Genomic DNA, 25,289 nt, shown 5'->3' on the forward strand with positions numbered 1-25,289 from the left:
CTTCTTCTTCTTCTTCTTCTTCTTCTTCTTCTTCTTCTTCTTCTTCTCCTTCTCTTTTTCCTCCTCCTCTTCTTCCTCTTCCTCTTCTTCTTCTTGTTCCTCTCCTCCTTTTCCTCCTCCTCCTCCTTCTTCTTTCTCTTCTTTTTTTTTAAGCATTCACACTTGCCCCGGACTGTCAGGCAGCAAGTGCCCTCTGAACTTCATTGAAACTTAAGGATTCTCTCTCATCTACTTTTTGCTAAATGTCAAGATTTCAAGGTTGGTTGGTCTTCTAAAGATGCTTCTGGATGAGTTGAAATGATCAAAATTCAGAGAACTTAATACCTCAGTGCAGCTCTGTAGTCTTGGAGTCCATGATAATTGTGCTTGGGTCCAGCTGCACTGATTTCCCTGCACTGCCCAACTACCCAGAACACAGTATATGCTCAGGTGTTTTGTTTTGTTTTTTTGATGTTTGTTTATTTATTTTGAGAGACAGAGAGTGCTAGTGGAGGAGAGGGGAAGAGAGAGAAAGAGAATCCCAAGCAGGATGCATGCTCAGCATGGAGCCTGATGTGGGGCTCGATTCCACAACCCTGGGATCATGAGCAGAAATCAACAAGTGTCTGACACTTAAAGGACAGAGCCACTCAGACACACCAGCATACACTCAGGTTTAAATTTTTTAAGTTTATTTATTGAGAGAGAGAGAGAGAGAGAGAGAGAGAGAGAGAGAGAGAGCACACAAGCAGGGGAGGGGCAGTGAGAAGGAGAGACAGAATCCCAAGCAGCCTCCATCAGCACAGAGCTGGATGCGGGGCTCAAACTCACAAACTGTCAGATCATGACCTGAACTGAAATCAAGAGTCTGACACTTAACCAACTGTGCCACCCAGGTGCCCCCATGTTCAGTTTTAAAAGAGAATGTCAGGACAGCACAGCAAACATTTGCTGAACATCAACTATATGCAAGAGACTTTTCTAAGTGCTGTAAACACAGAGACACACACGAGTAGCTAAGCTGGGAACAGAATTTGGTTTCATCTCTCCTCCCTGGATCTGTCCCTCAAAAGATACCATTATCAGGAAAAGATCCTGAAACAGATACTCACATTGTGTCCTCTGTGACAGTAACTAGAATGGTTTTGTGGTCTGTCTCTACACCATGCATTCCATAAAACACATCTACAAAGGGGGAGAAAGAAAATATTTGGGATATGCGGGAGTAGACATCCACCCCTCGTTTTAATTCAGCCCTTTCATTTACACATGAAGACATGGGTATGATATACACACACTTCAAGCAGAATAAGATTTCTTAGCAAGAAACACTGCTTCCTTTCCCCCTAAGTCACATAATTATGTCTGTTCAAGTCTTTTTCATAAGCCCTTCATGCTCAGGTGACTCAAGGCAGATGAACCAACAAGCGCAAAATCCAGAACTACCTTGTAAAGGATTTATACAGATGAAAGAAACTTGAACCCCAAGGAATTTTACCTGTTCAGTTTCTCTCAGCTGGTTCTCTCTAGCAGGCATTTTAGCGGAGATAGTTGTCTGCTGAGAAACAGAAACAGCTGTTCTGAATTGTTTTCCAAATTAAAAATTGGCATTTCTGAATAGTGTTAAGAAAAGTGGAATCTCAAAGTTAGGTCAGATTGAGATGTGACCCTAACAAGACTTTGGGGTCAGACATGGCTCAAATTCCTTTCCTCTAATTACCAGCTGTGTAGTTTGAATAATTATTTAACCTGGCTCTCACATCCCTCCTGTGGAAATGGGGTCATACAGTATGTGTAAAGCACCTGGTTAGCCAATGGGGAGACACTGAGTAGGTGAAAATGATCTCGGTATAAAGCACTATCAGCAACAATTTCTTTGGAATCTTTGCATTTCTTTGTAATTACTGTGGCAATTGCAAACATTAATAATATTTCTCATTTTGTGACTGCGGTAAAGGACTCTGGAATGCCTTGGGCCCTATGAAAAAGTGAAAATATAGCATAAAATGTAATGTTCTAAAGAGTTTACCATTTAAGAACTGCTTTGTGAATGATCACCAATATATTAGGTAAAGACACGTGTATGCAGTATGTATTTATCAAAACTCATTGAACTGTATACTTGAAATGGGTGCATTTTTCACTGTGGGGTAAATTATCCCTCAGTCGAAGACAATCACTGGTGGGGGGGGGGGGAAGGTGCTGTTGCCTGAGTACAATCCTGAATGATGTTGATGAACTATTCTGGAGTGTGTGATTTGGGGGCAGAGACTTCTAAAACCATCTCAGAGGGTTCTAATGTGAGAAAAAATAAATAAAAACTAAAAAGACAAATAAGCTGCTAAACAGCATGACGAGTAAAGAGCATGCCAGAGTTAGCAAATACTATTCAGGGCACTCAGTTAAATTGGAATTTGGAATTAAAAAATGTTTTAGTAGTGTAAGTGCATCACAAATACTGTACATTTAACTGGATGTCATGTGTCTCATCCGGCAACTGAACAGTATGATAAATTTGGTGCAAAAAAAAAGAAGAAAGAAGAAAATATGTATCCAAATGTTTAATTAGACATGTATAAAATGGATTTTGAAGTTTTGCTTCTGGGAGGGGGAACTAGATAGGAGGCAAGGAAGGGAAGGATACTTTTCACTGTACACTTTTTGTGCCTTTTAAATTCTGAACCATATGAAAGTATTACATATTTTTAAAACAAATAGAATTATAAAAATTAAAAATAATTTCTAAGGGGAGCGAAGAATCAATATAGGGAGACATAACCAATACGTATGATACACTTAGAAAACAAAAGTGATAGGAATCTGTCAAAACACTTTATTCTATTAGACTCTGGTTTTTCAGTGTAGGCATAAATAGAATTCATAGTAACAATCACTTGTTGAGTTGCCAGATTATAATTGGAATTAATATTAGCAGCCTCCTGTTGAGTTGCTGTTACGCTAAGCACTTTACATACTTTAGCTAATTTAATCCTCAGAATAACCCTCGGGGGTTTTGCAAAGGAAAAGGCTGAAACTCAGAAAGGTTAATTAATTTGCCCAAATCACACAACGAATGATTGGCAGCCCTGGGGTTTGAATCCAGGTCGGTCAGAATCCACAGCTTGTTGCTTTTAAACACAAGACAATTACTGTACTGTCTTCCAGCATGTTGATTCCCAAAGTCAGGAAATTTGCAGTTGGACATGAAAGTCAATGCAAAAAGGAAGAGCAATGAATGCACACTTCATATATCAGCGTGAGGCACCAAGCTATGAAACACAACACCCTGGGAACTATTTCCTTTTTTAAGTAAATATACGGTTACACCTCACTTCAGGCAATGCTTGTGGTCCTGGACGGTCGTTTATAAATGAGATTTATGCAAATGCAATCGTATTTAGAGTAAAACTGGAAGTCTGCTTTTTAAACAAAGTGTGTAAAATATGACTGAACTCAATTCCGTTGTTTTGGGGCAGGGCACAAAATCGGATAGCCTAAGAGTTTGCTAATCGTCCTTCAGAGTTGTGGTATTAATATAAAACATGACTGACAGTTTACGTGTGGAGAGGCTACTTCACTGAATTACAAAGGATTTAGTCAGTTAAATTAACTTTCTAACTTGAGGCTACCGTTAGCTAATTTAGTGTTCAGAAAGCATGAGTATGGGGCGCCTGGGTGGCTCAGTTGGTTGAGCGTCCGACTTCAGCTCAGGCCACGACCTCACGGTTCACGAGGCCAAGCCCTGTGTTGGGCTCTGTGCTGATGGCTCAGAGCCTAGAGCCTGATTCGGATTCTGTGTCTCCCTCTCTCTCTCTGCCCCTCCCCCACTTGTACTCTATCTCTTTCTCAAAAATAAATAAAAACATTAAAAATTTTTTTTTAAAAAGCATGAGTAAATATTTATTATGGAGAAGCAGAACGCCACTTGACTTATCAAACTAGTACTTTTATCATAGCTTATCAGAGACAGGAATATGCTAGAGGACTATTTAGTTTTCTATTGTGAATTGTTTTTACGAAATTTCCCCCAAATCTATTCTGTACACATCTTATGCGTTCCCATGATCTGCCTTGTTTAGATGGCAATGTGTAGGAAGTGGGGGAGAAAAGGGTTTATCTGTTAGAATTGATGATCAAAGGCAAATTAATATTTCAAGAGTCTTTAAAATTAGTAATTTTATAAACAGTTGACCAAAAGCTATCCTTCTTAAGATGAGAGCCACAGACTTGCCAGGATTTCTGTCAGAGGTTGGGATGGGCGTGGTGTAAGGCAGGTAACTGTCCCCTCCAGCCCAAGGGCAACCAGAGCATAGCCCTGAGGTTAAGGCAACACTTGACTTCCCCATGTTCAAACTTTGTGCTTTCCATATTACATCAACTCTTCTGAGCACCCAGTATTATGATTCTTAATTCAGAAAAAATCAATTCAGGAATGATCATTCAAAGCCGTATCCAGAGATGTTGTTGGCCAGGCAATAGCTCCATTTGTCAGTGTTGGTTGCCATCTCGGTAGAGCAGTATTTGTGCCATCATCTAATCCTATTTTCCTCTTTATTCCCTATAAATGGGAGCACTTTCTTTGAAAGAACAAAATGAAAGAATGTGTATAAAATGCTAGATCTACACCATCAACGATTTTATCTAAATAGCTATGAGTAATTGAAGATTTTATATTACTTTCAGTTCCCTGGAAACAGACAGCTTTCCACCTCCTCAGCCCTTACCACCCCATACCATACCGTGAAATTTATTTATTTTTTACATTTATACATATTTGATTCAGTACATCTTTTCCAGAATGCATTACATTCTGGTAAGGGACTGCCAGTACTTAATCTGCATAAAACTCGTGTTATTTCCAATAAATCAAATTGTTTCTCCATTTGATTATATTTGTTATATGTAATTGAATCAATGGGTTTTTTTTTTGTTTACTCTTCTTCATTTTAAAAATAGGGAAATTGAATTGTTTACATCATTTATAAACTATGATAGTTAAAAAAATGTTTTCCTTCAGTTTTCCAAACCTCTTGTTTTTCCCCCCTGTAAGTCAACAGCCTATTCTTACCTAAATGTGTCCTTACCTAGAGTCTGGAGAAATACATGTACGTTTATTTATAAATAAGTTTTATTTTAACATTTCTTTACTCACTATTTGAGCCTATACCTTATAACTCTCTCCAAATTTTATCAGAAAAGTCTTAGCACCAGTGGTAAGATGAATTAGTAAGTAAAAGTGAGCACCGATATTTAAAAAATACAGGCTTACAAGGCCAGTTTCAGGTATATCTAACCTCGTAATCAACGTGATATTTCTAATTAACATCGTGTTCTTAGCTGGAGTAGTCTAGGATGGGTTGGAGGCCATAGCCTTCAACATTTCTATGTTGACTCTCTAATCCACAGGTAAATAAATACATATTGTTCTCTTTCTACAGTGATTTTAGAAGCATAAAAACAACATCCTGCTCAAACATACCTCTTCCTCCAATTTACTAGGAAACTGGGTAATTCTGCCACTACAATAATTTTATCTGAACTTCTTAAAAAATGTTAATGTCAGCAAAACATGTGTGATAGTACCACATCCCAGTAACACACAGAACTTTAGATCCCCAGGGAAATCCTTCAGAGAACGAGATAGGATTAGTGTCTCAGACTTTTTTATTGCCAATATAAAAGCAATCATATAAAATCTATTTCTACATTATTTACAAAACTACAATTAAAACCATTATCCATAATGGGCTTTGTGCAGTAAAGTTACTGTTAGAACAATGATAGAAAAAGACATGTGTCTCTCCCAATAAACTGATACACTTTCTGTAATCCAATAAGAAAAGCTATGGTACTCATTATTTGTGTTTGTTTCTGTTACCTTGAAGATCAGAATTCATTTTTTTTCCTTAATGTTTAAATGATCAAAGGTGCCCTGCTTAAACTACCTTACCTCTCTCTACTTGTCAACTACAGAACTCTGTTCTTGTCTTTTCTATTCCTTTAGCTACTGCACTAAACTTTACTGCAGTAAACTGTTCCTTTAGTGCACTAAACTATTGCACTCCTTCTGTGGGAGGAAGTAAACCCAGCTGATTCTCTTACTTCATGGTAGTTTTATTCTATAAAGTCACCGTAAATACTGATTTAGTGAACACTGAGCCATTTTTCCCAGGGGAAACACAGGATAAACTTCCTGTGAGCCTCTGGTCCCAATATTTCATCACCTGATCAATTTAAACCTCATTTTATGTGTATTTCTGTTAAGGACACCTTACTTAATATTACTGTTGATTCATAAACATTGAACTCAGGACCAATAGCACTATAACTCATGCCTGGGTGAAGCTTATCTGATGCATATATTTCCTTCATAAGGCACATTACAGCCTCCCTGCACTTAAGAGCACTAATCACTTCAGTAATATGCTCGGGGCACATTTTAAACAGAAAAACTACTACCTAAAAGCACAAAAATGGGGAAAATATGGCACTAAGTAAACTGTGAAAAGGACACTTGTTTACAGTATGAGAAACTGAAAGGTAGGAAACTGAAACAAGAAAGTAGGGTGTCCACTCGTTTGACCTCAGCTAGGAACAAGCACATCAGGAGACTCAAAATTTTCCCCATGTCTATGCATGCTTGTGAATGACTACAAAAAACACCGGGAGTATTGACATCTTGGAGTTAAAAATAAATTTCAGCTAGCGGGAAAATGGACAAATAGACAACTGACAAATTGTGAGGATTGGTTATATGACTTCCCCAAATTAACACTATTATATTTTGGCCAATTAGCGCATTAGACACCATTAGAATATCAGATTATGGAGTAGAAAGGAGAGGCCTGAGAGAATGGGGACCAGGGACAGGTACACTTTGATTATCTTGTGGGAATGAGAGAAAGGTTAGAGCAAAGGCAGGAGGAGCAGATCCCAGGGGAGCAGCCAGGGAGCCCCACGAGGGACTCAGGTCCCTGAGACAAGGATAGGAGAAGTATGGTGAGCCTGAAATGAACATAGCATTAACCTATTTCACAACTGTACACATTTCCTATCGCAGTGACCCTTTTATTATACCCATAATTGCTTAGCCAGGGGAAGTCATGGGGACTTCTTTTCTCCCCCAATAGATTCCTACCCCAAACTTAGAAAAATGTGTCAGGCCATATGACCAAGTATTGTAATGTGAATATGTCTGAGGGAAAAGAGGCCTAATACATAATGTGCTGATTTGGGCCAAATTGTTAAAGTTGTAAAACCTGGTTCTCAGGGGGAGACTCCTCTTTCTAGTTGATATTAAACTCAGAACAGCCACTCCCATCTTCCCCAATGATACCAGTATAAAGACACACACACACACACACACACACACACACACACACACACACACACACACATAAACACACACTAGGTAAAAACTGGTAGAAAGGCAGGTTGGGAAAGTTCCTTGTGAATTTTGTAGGACTAGCAATAAAGCATATCAGTCTGTCCAATTAGGATGCTGCACACAGTAGGCCCTCCAGGGATCAACTATGTTAGAAGTAGCTCTAAATTAAAACTAATTAGCTCACGAAGTGAAAATTCAGTCTGGTTTTCCATCTCTACTTGGCTTATCACCAACAGTAATAAACCCTCTTGGATCTTTCATTCACTGAAAAAATTACTGGGAATATTTGCACCAGCCAGCCCTGTAGATATTTCAACTGCAGCCATCTGTCATGGTTTATGACTAAGTCAGTGTCTTTTTCTATAAGGTTATTTCTTGTGCAAAATATTGATATACATTAAACCTATATTTGTACCTGGGTTTTATTCATGAACTTGGCTTGGTTCTTGCAGTCACACCCTTGTTATTTCAGACCCAGCCCTGATTATTATGACACTGCAGCCATCGCCCAGCTTTCCTTCTAGTTCTGTGGCACTTGCACTTCCTGTCCTTCATTTGGACTGTGGCCCTAAACCTATTTGGATGGGCAATTAACATACAGATTCCAGCATATGAGGAATGGTTGCTCTAATAGTCACAGTTTTAAAAACTATTTTAATCTTGATTATCTGAAAAGGAAGAAACGTGGATAGCTCCAGTTTGGTCAACGTTTATAGACTTTGAAGAAACATTTCAAGGAAGACTTCATCATTTACAACATTTACATTTCAGAAGAACAGAAATAATAGAAATGGAAATAATAGACATGTCGTTACCGTACAGTATTTTAACATGTTGGAATCAAGTACACTGAGCTGAAGCTTAGGATGCGTCTGATTTCCAAATAAGCCATTTTTTTCTGCTTTTTTGCAAGGTAGTTTAACATTGGTCCCCTGGCTCTGCTGATATGCAGCAGGCACACCACTGTGGCTTCAATGTTCCTATTATTCTTCCTGGTCAGCAGGTGTCATGCTAGCTGTTCAATGTGTTCAGCATTATACCTAGTCCCTGGGGAACCAAGAGAGGACACAAGAGAGTGAGTATGACTACATCCCTGATGCTATTTTTAAAACTACTTCACGTGCAAGTTCTCTTATCAGAAGCACATTTTTAATATAAGGTAGCTTAGAGGCACGTGGGTGGCTCAGTCAGTTAAGCGTCCTACTCTTAATTTTGACTCAGGTCATGATCACATGGTTCCTTGAGTTCAAGTCCCGTGTCTTGATATTCTCTCTCTTTCCCTCTCTCTCTTCCTCTCCCCTGCTCACTCTCTCTCTCTCTCTCAAAAATAAATAAGTAAACTTAAAAAAAATTTTTTAATTAAGGTAATTTAGCACTACTAAAACAAATTTCCTTAAAAAACTAAAATTATAGGTATACTATTACCACAAAGCTTTAATAAATATGAAATACAAAATATTTAAATATATTAAATAAATATATTAAATACTAAATAGGAATATTAAAATATAAAATATTTAAACACTGTACATGGTGCTAATTTATTTTAGTGCCTTTCTGAACCTCAATCATCAGAAAAACCTGTAGCACAAATTCTGGGCAGATTAAGCTACTTGCTGACATAATCCCCAGGGACAAATGGTGTAAGTAAATCTGAGGGACAGTGATTGACTTTATAGAGGTTTACAGTTTCTGTTCATTAAAATATAATACAAAAGCATGAATTGAAGATACTTAACAACAAATATTTTTGCCTGAAACTAGCAAATCTAAGGTAAAATTGTTGCAGCAAACCCCCCAGACTAAGAATATATTTTAAATAGGCATTTTTCTCTTAAAAGCAAAAGATAAAACCTAACAGCGATAAATATCTTAAACTTAAAAAAAAAAAATCTTAAACTATATTGTGATCAGTGGTTGGATTTCGGCTTGGACCCCATACCATAGGAAAAAGAATTTCTACCTATCCTATTTCTATGTTCCCAATGGTTATTTTCTTTGTTTTTATTGGTATTATCATCTAAGCTTAGATGGATTTGGACTGTCCTCATAAATCACATTATACCTAAAAATTAGTTGAAAGTAGCTATCTAAATTTCCATTCAAACAAAGTTTTACAGACCTATTTTTCTGAAAAATAGTTCAAAAACTCATGTCATTAAGAAGAGACTGGAAACGAATTCAGTGCATTTGATAAAGTGTTCTAGTAGCTCTGCCAAAAAAAAAAAAAAAATCCCATAAAATCCTTCTAAAAATTCCTGTAGTTATCTGACCTAGGTTTTTCTTATGGCGGAATAAATAGAAGACTGCCGGCATAATCCTTTCTACGACAAGTGGGTCAACAACTTCCATGTCAGTTTTCTAAATTTCACTGACTTGAAATTATTATTTGGAGATAAGCCAAGTATGGATAGAACACCAGGTCCAAATTTTCCCACGATGAACTAATTAGTTTACTTTAAGGCTATTTCTTATATAGCTGCCTTTTGCTACCAGGCATCTGACCTATCTTGTTGCCTGACCACACTTCCAAATGTGTTAATGTGGCAAATAAGGGACGCTGTTTTGCTTCCTATAATCAATAGGTGTATTTTTATCTCTAAGGAAAGTCAAATGTTATCTTTGTGGTTCCTGTGAATTGTTTAAATCTTCAATTCTGAACCATTTTATTTTATGTAATAAGTCTGTTTTTCTAGACTGACAGGTTAGAAATTGGACTGAATAGGGGCGCCTGGGTGGCGCAGTCGGTTAAGCGTCCGACTTCAGCCAGGTCACGATCTCGCGGTCCGTGAGTTCGAGCCCCGCATCGGGCTCTGGGCTGATGGCTCAGAGCCTGGAGCCTGTTTCCGATTCTGTGTCTCCCTCTCTCTCTGCCCCTCCCCCGTTCGTGCTCTGTCTCTCTCTGTCCCAAAAATAAATAAAAAACGTTGAAAATAAATTTAAAAAAAAAAAAAAAAAGAAATTGGACTGAATAGTATACTGGCATCTATTTCTGTGGATAACAACTCAGAGGGCAGTAATGGTTTTAACGGTCACTCTAAAATTACCAAGATGCAATCAACCGAGAGATCTTTGGTATTACGTATCTAAAACGTTGGCCATTTAGTTTGCAGTTGTGGGCCTGGACCTGTTTAGAGATTGTACAGCCATTCACAAGCCTATCTCTTACACTAGCAGCTGGCTAAGTTTGGCTCATAAAAATGCTATCATTCCTGACGGAAAAATGCTTAGGCTGGTTAATCAATTACAATGACTTTAGTCTGCAGACTAACCACGGTGTCTGCCAGCTTACCACCTGAGTCTACTTACATATATTTGTAATGTTTACCCATGAGACAGGAAACCAAGAACTTACTGTCAAGAATACACAATCGGAGTGTGCAGTCAGTTCAGCATCCGACTCCTAAGCATCTTGGCTCAGGTCATATTCTCAGCTCAGATCGTGATCTCACAATTAGTGAGTTCAAGCCCTGCATCAGGCTCTGCGATGATGGTGCAGAGCCTGATTGGGATTCTGTCTCTCCTTCTCTCTGTCCTCCCCCACTTGTGCTCTCTCTTTCTCTCAAAAATAAATAAATAAACAAATTTTTAAAGAATACACACTCAAGTGTTATGGTCAGCAATGGTGAGCAGGCTTCAAACTCTATTAAAAGAGTTCCCTTCCTGAGGATTGACTTAGGAGACTCTGTAGAAGGACACCAATGACCATTTCTACAAAAGGACGTTGACTATATTTTCAGAACTGCCGAACTGAACACTTATCTAACCCAGGGTCTGCCCTTAATAATGGAAGATTTTAGGGGCACTTGGGTGGCTCAGTTGGTTAAGTGTCCAACTTCAGCTCAGGTCATGATCTTACAGTTCGTGAGTTCGAGCCACACATCAGGCTCTGTGCTGACAGCTCAGAGCCTGGAGGCTGCTTTAGATTCTGTGTCTCCCTCTCTCTCTGCCTCTCTCTCTTTCTCTCTTAAAAATAAATAAACATGTAAAAAAATGGTAGCTGCTCCAGGATTTCTAGGCCATAGCATCACCATCCACTTGGGCCACATTAGTTTTTATTTATAAAGTTCTTTTTTGTCCCAAATCATTCTCCTACAATACTATTCTTAAGCCTGCAACTTCTAACATTAGGTTTGCCTTTGGATTTTTGCTACATAAAGTAAATATGCTCACTGGGCAGAGTAATTTGTTAGCTGTTTTCAGTCATACCTACATTAACAAAAATTCATTCATCAGAAAGACTGGTCAAAAAGCCATTAATTTCCCATCTTGGAAGCAACAAACTATCAAAACAGAGAAAAGTGGACTCTGAGATAAAGTTCTGACAAGGAATAATTTTCCCTTGACTTGTACTAAAAAGAAAGTTCTTTGCTCCACTTTCAATGAGTGTCAAAGAAAAAAAGACTCAAGCAGACAATTTTACCTCTATGACAAAATAGACTATGTAATAAAATTTTTTGTCCAGATAGGAGTTTAGGGGCCATAGGGAAAACCTGGCTTTATAAAAAGCTTCCTTATTTCCAATTATATAGGAGAAGCTGAGAATATATCATTTCTCTAAAATGTCTGCAGGGGCGCCTGGGTGGCGCAGTCGGTTAAGCGTCCGGCTTCAGCCAGGTCACGATCTCGCGGTCGTGAGTTCGAGCCCCGCGTCGGGCTCTGGGCTGATGGCTCAGAGCCTGGAGCCTGTTTCCGATTCTGTGTCTCCCTCTCTCTCTGCCCCTCGCCCGTTCATGCTCTGTCTCTCTCTGTCCCAAAAATAAATAAAAACGTTGGAAAAAAAATAAAAAATAAAAAAAAATACGTAAAATGTCTGCAAAAAAGAATCTTTCATTTCTTTCTTAATAAAGCTTCAGGACAAAAGCAACTATTCTTTTTTTTTTTTTTTTTAATTTTTTTTTTCAACGTTTATTTATTTTTTTGGGACAGAGAGACAGAGCATGAACGGGGGAGGGGCAGAGAGAGAGGGAGACACAGAATCGGAAACAGGCTCCAGGCTCCGAGCCATCAGCCCAGAGCCTGACGCGGGGCTAGAACTCACGGACCGCGAGATCGTGACCTGGCTGAAGTCGGACGCTTAACCGACTGCGCCACCCAGGCGCCCCCAAAAGCAACTATTCTTAAGAATGTTATGGATTTACCTTAGACACCTTGCTATAGTGTAAATGTACTTCTGGCAACTCAACACTGGAATGATTATGATAAAAATATCTACTCTCCTTTTTAATTCTAGCCCCAGTTCCTTTCAGATCCAGTTAAACAGGGCAATTTTAAAGTAACAGGAATAAAGTGATATTTGCCGCTTAAAAAAAAAAAAGATATGGAAGCAACCCCATGTTCATCCTAGATGAATGGCTAAAGAAGATGAACTGTGTATATATAACAAAATATTACCCCATCATTAAAAAGGATGAAATCTTGCCATTTGAGACAACATGGATGGGCCTGGAGGGTACAATGCTAAGTAAAAGAAAGAAGTCAGTCAGAGAAAAACAAATACCATATAATTTCACTCAGATGTGGAATTTAAGAAAAAAAAAAAAACCAAAACCTAATGAACAAAGAAAAAGAAGAGACAAAGAAAACAGATTCTTAAATACGGAGACCGACTAAACTGACAGTTGCCGGAGGGGGGGGGGGTGGGGGGAAATGGGTGAAATAGATAAAGGGGATAAAGAGTATACTTACCTTGATGAGCTCTGAGTAATGTATAGAACTGTGGGGTCATTATACGATACACCTGAAACTAACAGAACACTGTATATTAAATATATTTGAATAAAAATTAAAATTGAAAAAGGTATTATTCAAGAGCCAGTCTACTCTGTAGACTTTTCTTCATGAGTGCTGGATTTGATATATGTTCTTAGTATCTGGGAGCACGAGAGAGTACATCGGGCCAGGAGAAAAACCCTTAATAGATAAAAAATTTCACTTCTGCCTTTATAATACCCTTTTCCATGGCACCCTGTGGTTTGGAGACCTCACTGTCACCCACATCGAGTTCAATTTTGTCTCTAAATCGTTCATTCCTTGGGCCAATTTTGGCAATTGTGTTAAAAGGAACCAGACTCATAAAGATTATGGCTAGGATGGGAGACATGTTTGTTTACTTTAACCTTCTTTTGTCTTTTTCATATCTTGGCATCTATACTGTGTAAATGCCTGAAATCTTCACACGACATATGTAAAACAATTATCCCAAACAGAAAGCAGTAGTAAGAAAGAAGTAGCATTTGCAAAACTGTGCCCATTAAAATGAAAATGATCAAGCTTTTGATATTCTTACACAGTGACCCAGATTTGAAAACTGGTGCATTCAATGAAGGCATTCCTTAGGTGGTAATATTTCAAACTGAAAATGATGGTGGTTGTTGTCAGTCTTTAATCAAGGACTCATTATCAACGCAAATTTTCACCCTCGACGACGGTATCAGTTATAATTGATAGTGATCTGCAAAGGTCCATTGTGAGTTACAGCTTTTACGAAAAACACATTTTTCCAGAACTTGGTGTCGGAAATGATTTATCTGTAACAAAGAACGCTTTACATACCTGAAATCCAGAAGGTATGGAGATAACACCTCAACTGGACAAGTGAGCATGAAGAATGCTGTCATACTGATTACTTAATACTCAGAAATACTTGAAATGGAGAGAGGCAGTCATACGGTAGTACAAAGAATGTTTTTAAATGTAATAAAAATATTCCCAGACTTTTTCAAACAGTGAACCAGAAACCCTATTATCATGGGGTTGGAGATGGATGGGAAAGGGGAGGTAGGAGAGAAAGAATAACTCTCCCTAAAACTTGGTCAATCATTTGCCATATATTTACATTTGACAATATTTTGCATACTGTTGCAAATTGCAAGAGTAATCATAACTAGAGAATTATTCTTTTAGAACATCAGGATGCATTTTATGTTTTGGTAGGTAGATCTTGAGATTAAATGTGTCATAAGTTCAGTCACGGCCGAGCTAAAAGAAAGCTACCGAAAAAAATGAAGAAATGGGAAATAATTTGTTTTAAAATTGCTATTGGCTGGCTATCAGTTATTACAGCATGATATTAACGAGCCAAAATCAATAGATTCAATCCCTTTAGAGATCTGTTAAGTCTTCCATTCTCTCTACTAGCACACATTCCTAACGAGATAGGAGTCATTTTTCACAAGGTGGGGCCGGGAGAGAATACAGAACGGAATTACAGAAAAAGGAAGTGTTACTTGAAGCGATTGCCTGACAAAAAGGGATAATGATGCCATCTTCATAAACTAATAGCTAAAGGCAAATTTAATATATTCTTCCGGTTTAACAATGATAAAAATGATGATAAATATATATAATTAGATGTAATCTTACATTTCCCTTAAGTCTTTTCAGAACACACATACCTTTATTAGTCAAAGCTGATGAGTGCTTATGGAAACAGAAGAAAATCATGAGTCCTATGTTATAGCTACTACTTCTCCCTGAGGGATGGCACCTGGTCCTGTGGATTAGCAACATTTTCCAGCCGCTGTCAGCAGCCCGACCTCTCCCAGGAGGTTCGGATTCTGGAAGCCATTTCCTTGAACATATCAAACTGAACGACCACAGCTACCCCAAGTGTAGTATGTCTTTCTCCCCCAACCTGCTTCATCTTTTTTATACTTAATTTCAGTTTGGGGGACCACTATTCATTCTTCTCTTACCTCAAAACCAGCAATTGAGACTTTATAAAAATTTCTCTTCTCTCTCAATGTCTGGTCAGTGCGACTCTTGTTAATTACTTCTCTAACCTGACGTCTCTTCTCCAACCTTACAATTACTGAACGAACTTCAGTCTTTCTTTATTTCCCACTTCTAACTGATCTCTCTACAGTTTTAACCCTCTTAAATTTACCTTCCTAGGGGCGCCTGGGTGGTGCAGTCGGTTAAGCGTCCGACTTCAGCCAGGTCACGATCTCGCGGTCCGTGAGTTCGAGCCCCGCGTCGGGCTCTGGGCTGATGGCTCAGAGCCTGGAGCCTGTTTCCGATTCTGTGTCTCCCTCTCTCTCTGCCCCTCCCCCGTTCATGCTCTGTCTCTCTCTGTCCCAAAAATAAATAAACGTTGAAAAAAATAAATAAATAAATTTACCTTCCTATTTATTATCACAATATTGCATTGAAACCACTAGCTTAAACCTTACCTGGCTACACTAAACTTGTCGTTCATGAATCTCTCTAACATACCAGATTCTAAGTCCTTCAAGAATAGGAATTATCTTATTCATCTTTTACAACCAAAATACCAAATATGCTGCTGACGCATAATAGCTATTTTGTGACTTCTTTCAATAAAAAAATTCAGATATATAAAAATTATGCCAGAGATTAAATTGTTATTATCAGTTTTAACATGGTGAGCAGATCTTTTATTGAAACAAATACCACTGTCAACTTTGACTTAACTAATGGCATTTTCTCCAAAGTTTGTGCTATCCAGGTACAGAACGTCAGTAAGTCTTCGTGTTCTCATTTCCATCTTCTGGATCAAGTTATCATGCACAATAACATGTTTACTCTAAAATAATAATAATAATAATAAAATAAAAAATAAAAAAGACTAACTAGAAAGGAGTTCTCAACTATTTATTTAATCCTTCTATTCCAATTTCTACACTTTTAAAAAACATAGTTCCTGAAAAATGAGAGAGATAAAAATGCTTCGCTGGTTATAAAATATGATGCAAACATGGCTTCTTGCTTTAAGGATATAGTCAACATTTATGAATTCAAATTGTTTCTTTTCTCTTTTGCATTAGTTCTCCATCTTCAAGCTGCCAAGACTATCCTTGTGTGTGGATATTTACTGTACTGATTTTAAGAATCAACATTCTTAAATGTTGATACAACTTTAGACTGATTACAGCAGACTTCAAGGTTTTAGTCACTAAAATCATCCTAATTCAACACTTTCCAAGAACTGATAGGAAACTAGCTTCTGGTTTCCTGGACCTCATGCATGCATTTATTTTAAATGTCAAAGTGTACTTTGAAAGAGTGAAAAACCATAAGGAGTCAGAACCATGAAGACCACACTTGGTTAGAAACACTGCTGCGAATTAGAAAGGAGAACATTATGATTCAAGGAAATTCATCTTTGCACCAACTCAGTTGTTATCATATAGTTGTTTTACAGGAAAAAAACACAACACAGAATTCAAAGAATTCCTCCCAGTTTGCACAGGAAACAGATGCACACCAGGCCCTCTCCAAGTCTTGAGAGGAGACCAAGTCCAGGGGTTGGTATAGTTTTCCCCATCAGAGGACAACACACAGGTCCTTATCCTCCATTTTTCATCTCACCCTCACTTTTATTTAGGGATGCTCTCATCCCCCAGAAAAAGGTATTAGATATGGGGCGCCTGGGTGGTTCGGTTGGTTAAGTGTCCAACTCTTAGCTTCATCTCAGGTCATGATATCACGGTTCATGGGTTTGAGCACTGCGTAGGGCTCCCTCTCTCTCAAAATAATAAATAAACTAGAAAAAATGATTAAATAAAGGATAAGATACAAGGGGTAATAAATGTCATTTGGCTCAACTTCCCAGTATAGGCCATCTCTGCAACAAATAATTCTTAAAGTGGCACATTCTCTGGTCTTCTTTGGTTTTATCCAGTCTCTGCAATGACTTCCCAAGTGGTCTCTCCAGCCTCACCTTGTGCCCCTCTCCACCCCCTGCCTTCCATTTAAACCCTCTATCAGCTTACTGAATGCACCAAACTCTTACCCAGGTCAAGAACTCAGCAGGTGCTTTTGCTCTTACTGGATTGTTCTCTCTTAACTGTCCATCTGACTGGCATCCAGACATCCTTCTGTTTCAACTGAAACACAATTTCTTCAAACAAGTTTTCTTGACCAATCCCAGCATTATTCTTTCCCATTTAAAGAAGTTACTTGTGATCACAATAACTTCTCGACACCCTTTGACTTTAACTCTCTTTTGGTGTTGTCAATTCCTTCCCATTTTGGAACACTATCTTCTTTTATGTAGAAAGAAGAGGGAAGCACAATAGAAACTGAGTAATTCTACTTTCACTCACATCCACTAACTTCCTTATTCACTGCTTTGCTCTAAATTACGCTAGAATCTTTGGCTCTCCTCAGCATTTTCCCAGGCTTCAGCCCACTCTGTTTTTATTCTTCTTCTTACTATGTTTACAGCTCATGCAACACCTTTGTGAGCATTTCTAATTATATGTTCCTTTGTTCATCTGTTCTATGAGCCAGTTTTCAAAATTGATTTGGCTAGAGACTCATAAGTTTCCCTAGTGGTCTCTCTTTAGGGATTAAGTGAAATGCTCTTTCCAGCATTTGTTAAAGTTAGTTTATACGAATGACTTATTTTGTCAAAGTTACCAGTGATTCCAAATTGCCGCAGGCAATTATCACTCTCTGCTCCTCATCACAATCTGCATTTTAGCAACATCTGACACAAGTGACCATTCCCTTTTTTTGGAAACACTTCCTGGTTTGGGTTCCATGATGATACTCTTTTCTGGGGGAGGAGGGAGTTTTTTACTGGCTCCTTCAAGATCCCTCAGTGTGAGAATGAGCCAGAGCACAGCCCTTAGGTGATATGCTCAAGACCAGGGCTCTAACCAGCATCCAAAGATTCTTTGTTGCCAAATGTCTATGTTCAGCTGTGACTTCCTCCAAGTGCTCCAAATTCTATGTCCAAAAGCCCAATCTGACATTGCCACATGGGTGCCTCAAACATACCTCAAAAGGCTAAAAAGGAATTCTGCATTTCCCTTCGGGTTTTGTTATTTCACTTAGTATTATCCACCTTAGGAAACATCCTCACCATCTCTCCAGTGTCTGGTGATCATTTTGGTCCTTCCTTTTCTTCATCCCATCCCTTATCCAATTTGTCAGCAAGGCCTGTTAGCTCTGCGTTCAAACAGTTCCTGAATCTATTTCTCTCCAGGACCACTGTTCCAACTCTGATCTATGCCACTGTCATCTGCTGGAATAGCCTCCTGGCTGGTCTCTCTTCTCCTCTGCTGGCCCTACAGTGTCTTCTCTTCAAGGAGGCCAGGGAGATCTTTTAGAAAGATGGCCTCCTGTGAGGTGCTTCCTTTGAATCGTACAGCATTCTCCTACCCCTCCAGGTCATTCTCATTATTTGATACTAAAATTTTTTAAACAGTACTGAAAGTTGTATAATTGATAATTTGTATATTGGCTTACATGTCTGTCTCTCTAAGCAAGAATGTAATTTCCATGATATTAACCTCTATTATCCACCGACTTAGAAGAATATACTAAGGCTCAGAGTATGCTAAGTATCTGTTGAATGAATTTTCAATAGACAATGTCTAAATCATGGTGTCTTCCCACCTCATCCAGAATACAAATCAAAACTTAACATGTCTCTTAGGACTCTCAAAGCCCTCTGTGACCTGGCCCCGTGATCGCCGCTCCCCCATCTCTTGCTACCCCCTCCCCCTCCTCCAGGTGTGCAGGCTTCTTTGGTTCCTGGAAGATGCCACACAAACCCCTGCTAGTTATCCTTTCTGTCTGGAGAACTCTTCCTGCTCACAACCACATGGTTCACCTGCTGACTGCCTTCAGGCCAATATTCAAAGATCATCTTCTCAGGAAGGCTGTCCCTGGGCATCTGATCTAAAGTTTCGACACTCACTGGGCCATGCCACTGACATTTTCTGCATGCCTCCTCTGCTTTATGTATTTTCTCCTAGCACTTATCTCTAATAGAGTCAACATAGTATTCGATATAATATACTATATCTTATATTACAGGTGTGTATCGTGTTTACTCTCTATTTCCCCAGTGAAAGGCAAGCTCTGTGGGGCCAAAGATGCTTTTGTCTGCTTTGTCCAACCCCGTCCACACAGAGCCCAGACTAGTGCTAGACATGAAGAAATATCTGTTAAATAAATGAATAAGAAACTTCCATCCCTTTTCTTAAAACACTGAGCAGTTTTTTTAGTTAGAAAAGACAACTAATTAAAGATTTGCTTGATTATGTGTTAAACAGAGCTTTAATCTCATTATTGGTAACCTAGACGTTTCCTTCATTCTATGAGAGAAGGTTAATATTTGGAGAACATGAATAATGATTGTGTGAAACAAATTAAGTAATACTCTCAACTCCATTTATGAGTTTTACAATAGGCTTTTATTATGCTTAGTAATGTTGCTACTTCCTACTACCATATAATGAACTTCATCTCTAGCTACACCTAATAATGAGTAAAAAATCATTCTCCTTTAGGGGCGCCTGAGTGGCTCAGTCAGGTAAGCATGGGACATCAGCTCAGGTCATGATCTCATGGTTTTTGGGTTTGAGCCCCGCATCCGGCTCTGTGCCCACAGCTCAGAGCCTGGAGCCTGCTTTAGATTCTGTGTCTCCCTCTCCCTCTGCCCCTCCCCTGCTCGCGTTCTGTCTGTCTCTCTCTCTCTCAAAAGTAAATAAACATTAAATTTTTTTAAAAAAAAAACATTCTCCTTTAGCCACGAACTCTACAAAGTGACATTCTCTTCATGGGAAACACCTGGTTTGTCCTGTCTACTGTAATTGTTTTCTTTCCTTCATCTCGATATTACAATTACTTGCTTAACAGCTGTATTCAGTTGGTTAACCGACCCTGATGAATCAACTCAAGAAACTGGATTGATTGTGAGCTGAGCTTTATGTGAAAAGTTGGTCTACGTTTCATGCTGTACTACTAATTTGAAAGACCAAAAACCTAACATGAAACTTCCCAGAGTCAGGAGGGTGGGAATAGAGCAGATTTCTGTTCTAAACCACATGGAGTTTGGCATAAATTCCACTTTTCCAGAAAAAAAAAAAAACCAGTTAAATAAATGAAAAGCAATTCAGAAACCAGCAGATCATGTTAGAATAAAGCCCGTGCGCCAAGGAGCTGAGACCAATTTACGAGGGTTACCTTCCCTATCAGGTCAAATATGCCTATTCCAGAAATGGTCGGTGCGAGTTGTCATTTGCTTACATTTGACAGATTCCCTTTATCCCTTCTTGGCAACTATCAGAACAGGCTCATCCAGTTTCATCTGAAATGTTTTGTCTTCCTTTCGAAAGTACTGATGGTAACATTTTATGGCAGGCCATAGTCAGTTCTTAAGCAGAAAAGTCTTATTAATATTAAACTACCTGTCAAGATCACTCTTTTTTGGTCATCCGTAAGAATCTCCTCTTGCCGTAAAGAAGGGCTGATCCCATCCGGGTAGAGGATCGTGCTGAGAAACTATGAAAAATAACTATTTAGGCGGAACGGCACAAGCCAAGCATGACTCTCACTTCATACTACAATGTAGACTTTATAATAACTTGAGAATTCACCAGGCTATAATGCTGAAGTCCATCTTTTCTGTTAACTTCTCAAATTCAGCACTATACAACCATGCACATATCTATTTATTTATATCACTGAATATGCACGACTGTAACTAAATATTAAGAACGGCACACATTTAACAAAATAGAACTAAATAAAAATTCATAGCTACTGTTACCTTAGATAATAATTTTGTTGCTAATGACCTTGGAACGACATTTATTAATTTGGACTTAATTTAATAATGTATCATTTCAATGACCTGGAACCTTAGACTCTTAATTTTAGCTCTTGAAATAAAAAGCCAGTAAACATGTTCCAGGTGTGGTGACTTTAACCAAACACAGCTTTTCCCCAAGAATGCAGCCTCCAGCTTTCGCTAGTCACCTGCTTCAACAGCTTTCGAATGATCAAATAATGTTGTGTTGGGTGGGAAACTCTTGGAAGCCAAGGTCCTGTGACCACTTGAACAAGCACCCACGCCCTAGTAGCTGCCACGCTTGGATCAGGTTTGGAAATAAGTGAGCCAAAACCTGGAAGACAGAAATTGCTTTTGATTTCTCTGCGGCCACCTACACCTGAGGAAGTGCAAGGAAATGTCCTATCACTTACCTGGCTTGCCTCACTAAATGACTTCCCCTTCAATGAAACTCTAAGCATATTATGGTTATGATTACGATTACAATTATGATTATGTTGGCTGGTTTCGAGCTACAAATGGAAAGAAAATGGCATTGCTGTGCCCGGGGTGTTTTTGGGGAGGGGATGCTGTTTGTTCACTCCTAGCCAGCTGTCGGATACGGGAACAGCCAGGGTCAGCCCCCTCGAGTGTCCCCGAGACCCCGGGTCCCCGCGGCGGCTGCAGACCCGCGCGCTGGCGCCCGACCCCGGCGCGCGCAGGGCGCATTCCCTGCAGGCTCGGCTCGCCCCTCTCGGGGCCTGCCGCCTCCCGTCCACGTCTCACTTCCTTTTCCCCGGCCCGCCGCCGCCGAGAACACCCGGACTGGGTGGGATCGCATTCCTGCAAGAACAGCCCGGCTCGCCCAACTCACCAGCCGGCGAAGTTTCCTCGCGAAGAGGGCCGGGTGTCGGGTTTCAGAAATCGCCTTTCCCTTCCCCAAGCCCGTGAGCCCCGGGGCTTGTCCACGCCAGCGGCCGCTCGGGATCCGCTCTACCGGGCGCCACTCATGGGGACGGCTCCCCGCTCTCCAGCCTGTGGCTCGGGATGGGTCCCCGGCCCCTGCCCGTCGGGACTGCCGGTGGCAGGACTGGTAGCACCACCCCTGGGTCGGCCGAGCCGCGGGGATCTGCAAGGTCTGGGCGAGAAGAAGGCGTGTCTCCCGGTCCTAACGCGGATGTGCCGCGAGCTCACCTAGGGCAGATCTTGCCGGTGACTCAAAGGCTCTGGGCTTCTGGATACGCTCCCCACACTGCCAGGCTGGAGGCCCTCGCAGCGAGCTCATTTTTATTCCTCTGCGTTCCCGTGTTTTCTCTGATAATCTCTCATTCAAAGCCGCCCAGGGCACTGTGAGAACTGCTTCCAACGCATCGCATTTTCTCCTCCCGGGGGAAGTCTCATGAGCTGCGGGGAGAGCACGGAATTGCGGGTGGAGAACAGAGAAGGGCCCCGGGAAATAAAAGGGGACTTAATGAAATCAGTGTTTTAAAAGCTAGAACCTGTTCATGTGAAGGCATTAATCAGTACGCACCATCCTCCTAACGTCACTTCAGAGATCAGGAGGGTAGTAAATTATAGAGGTCATGTCTACGAGGTAGAAGGAAATCAAGAGCATACCCATTCACTGAACCAATATGGGTTAAGTACCTACTCTGTGGCAGACCCTGCTCTAGAGACTTCCAGCTCCTTCTGTCCACAACAAAGTTCCTGGCTGGCTCTCCTGAGGTCACACTGGAGACAGACTCCGACATCCCTAGGTAACCCACTGGTGGTAAGAGGGAGAAACCAAGGTTGTATACATATCATAGCAGCTCAGTTAATCCTCTGTGAAGAAACCAAGGTTGTATACATATAATAGCACCTCAATTAGTCCTCTGTGAAGAAAATTTCAAAGTTCCGAACCATTGTTCGTAAACAATGAGATGCTATTTAAATTTTAATTGTTTGACCCAGTTCTGGCAGGGTGCTTTAAGGGACGGTGTGGGAGGCACAGCCATTACCAGCTGGGGAGCATCTTGCTGAGAAGTACTGTGGGTGGAGGTGAAGGAAGAGCCCAAACCAAAACCAAATGCAAGTCCAGACTCTTTTTATTTTTTTTAATACTTACTTATTTGGAGAGAGCACAAGCAGGGGAGGGACAGAGAGAGGGAGAGAGGAGGAGAGAGAGAATCCCAAGCAGGCTCCACACTGTCAGCCCGGAACCCGATGCAGGGCAGGAACTCAGAGAACCTGAGCCGAAATCAAGAGTCAGACGCTTAACCGACTGAACCACCCAGGCGCCCCAGAGTCAGACTCTTGATCTGGGCTCAGGTCATGCCCTCACAGTTTGGTTGGTAAGATTGAGCCCCCATATTGAGCTCACTGATAGCTCAGAGGCTGCTTGGGATCCTCTCTTTTCCCTTCCTGCACACACATGTGTATATGGTCTCTGTCTTGCTCTCAAAATAAATAAACTGAAAAAAAAAAAAAAAAGAAAGAGGACAATGGGAGAAATTAGAGGGTCGCACAAGATTCTATCTATTCTATTAGGAAAACGTGGAAGTCCTATTTCCTGTGCCTCAATGTTCTTATCCTGAAAATGGGGATAATAAAATGCCTGACTAGTGTTATTGTGAGTAAATGAGATCATATCAGCAAAGCTCATACAATAGTGTCTGGCAAGATAAATTTTATATACATGTTGTCCGTACGTGCTATTTTGTAGCACTCATTTACTCCATTCTCCCAAAGGCCTGATTAATAAAAATTATTCTGATCTACTAGGAGGAAGTATAGCAGGTTTGGGTTGTACATTTTCAAAATATGTATGCTGGGAATATTTATGGTAAATCTGTTTTCCATCCATCAGCAATATCTGAGTATATAACAAGTATGTGTCCCTGGGCCTAGAGAGAGATAAAAGAAAGAACTTTACTCTGAATCTATTCCATTGTATGCAGCATATTAAAGTGATTCCAAATAAATAAATAAATAATTCTCTGTACTAATCAGTGAAAAATATGAATTCTTCACCCAGTTTATGTATTCACGTACATTAATCCTAATAGTTATTATTTCCCATATGGAGTTTATAAAACCCTTGCCCAGAGATTATCTCATTTGACTTGCACAACACTGCTTTGTTGCTTTCACAACACAACATGTATTATTTTTATTTCTCCCATGTTAAAAAGGAAGAAAATGAGGGCTGAGAAAGTCCCAACAATGTGCCCAGAATCGTGAAGATCCATAAAGGTAGAACTCAGGTTTGCTGGGGCGCCTGGGTGGCTCAGTCGGTTAAGTGTCCAACTTTGGTTCAGGTCATGATCTCCCGGTTCGTGAGTTCAAGCCCCACATCAGGCTGTCTGCGGACAGCATAGAGCCTCCTTCGGATCCTCTGTCCTTCTCTCTCTCTGCACCTCCCCCGCTCTCAAAAAATAAATAAACATTAAAAAAATAAGAAGAAAAAAGAACTCAGGTTTGCTGATCCCAAAGACAGGGTTCACGGTGGTCACCACACAGTGCTGCCTCCCTAGTATTTCTAGAAAAAGTTCCTGCTGTGAGAAAGGCTAATAGACATTTATCATCTGCTTTTCTGGTCACCCTTCCCCAGATAAGCGTGCCAGCTGCCTGATGGGTCCACTTTTGCAGGGACGGCCCTCCTGGAGTAGCTTGCCGCTTAAGTCCTGTCTTTGGGCTCTGAGGCTCAGAGGCATTAGTGTTACATAGTGATTCTACTCAGCCACTTGAGAGTGGTGGAACTTTTCCTTCCCTGTGGGAAGACAGGTTCCAAGGAGGAGACGGTGGTGGGAAAAGAAAAGAAATGATTCTGGGCCATCTCATGAAGGCCACTTTGACTAGAGGTAGAGCAGAATAAAAGACCCCGCAAAACCAGTGAAAACAAAGTGACAGCATTATGTGTCGTAATCAAAAATAACTGCCGGGGTGGGTGGGTGGCTCAGTCGGTTAAGCATCTCACTTCAGCGCAGGTCATGATCTTGCAGTTAATGAACTCGAGCCCCATATCCAGCTCTGTGCTGTCAGCTCGGAGCCTGGAGCCTGCTTCCGATTCTGGGTCTCCCTCTCTCTCTGCCCCTTCATGTCTCCCTCTGTCTCAAAAATAAATAAACATTTTTGAAAAATAATTGCCTTCCTGTACCTTAAGTTTATGTACTACAAATTAAATAGACACAAATTGTCAATAGGTTTATCAATCAATAAATACAGCCCTAAGGCAAACAGATACATAATGTACATGTACATTTCTAGTTAGAAATGGCAGGGGCGCCTGGGTTGCTCCTTCGGTTAAGCATCCAACTCTGGATTTCTGTTCAGGTCATGATGTCACAGTTCATGAATTCAAGCCCTGCATCGGGCTCTGTGCTGACAGTGCAGAGCCCGCTTGGGATCCCC

General features: G+C 40.2%; 1 protein-coding gene across 5 annotated transcripts in view; it reads right to left on the bottom strand.

Moving 5' to 3' along the window:
- Positions 1 to 25,289, bottom strand: part of RAB27B (RAB27B, member RAS oncogene family) — a 141,840-nt gene that overhangs the window by 29,444 nt on the left and 87,107 nt on the right. Inside the window, exons 1-2 of one of the 5 annotated variants that reach the window (XM_040478770.1) lie at positions 21,772 to 22,032; positions 1,092 to 1,164 (exon numbers count right to left, since the gene is read on the bottom strand). The exons of 1 other annotated variant lie outside the window; for it this stretch is intronic. In XM_040478770.1, coding sequence (XP_040334704.1) covers positions 1,092 to 1,150 — 59 coding nt within the window. In that variant the 5' untranslated portion in view covers positions 1,151 to 1,164; positions 21,772 to 22,032. Of the gene's footprint in view, positions 1 to 1,091; positions 1,165 to 21,771; positions 22,033 to 22,091; positions 22,197 to 25,289 lie in introns of those variants that run through there. 3 more of the 5 variants (XM_040478775.1, XM_040478773.1, XM_040478771.1) reach the window with 3 other exon arrangements.

Source organism: Herpailurus yagouaroundi, unplaced genomic scaffold (assembly GCF_014898765.1).
Source record: "Herpailurus yagouaroundi ecotype Mexico unplaced genomic scaffold, PumYag 142, whole genome shotgun sequence".
Lineage (NCBI taxonomy): Eukaryota > Metazoa > Chordata > Mammalia > Carnivora > Felidae > Herpailurus > Herpailurus yagouaroundi.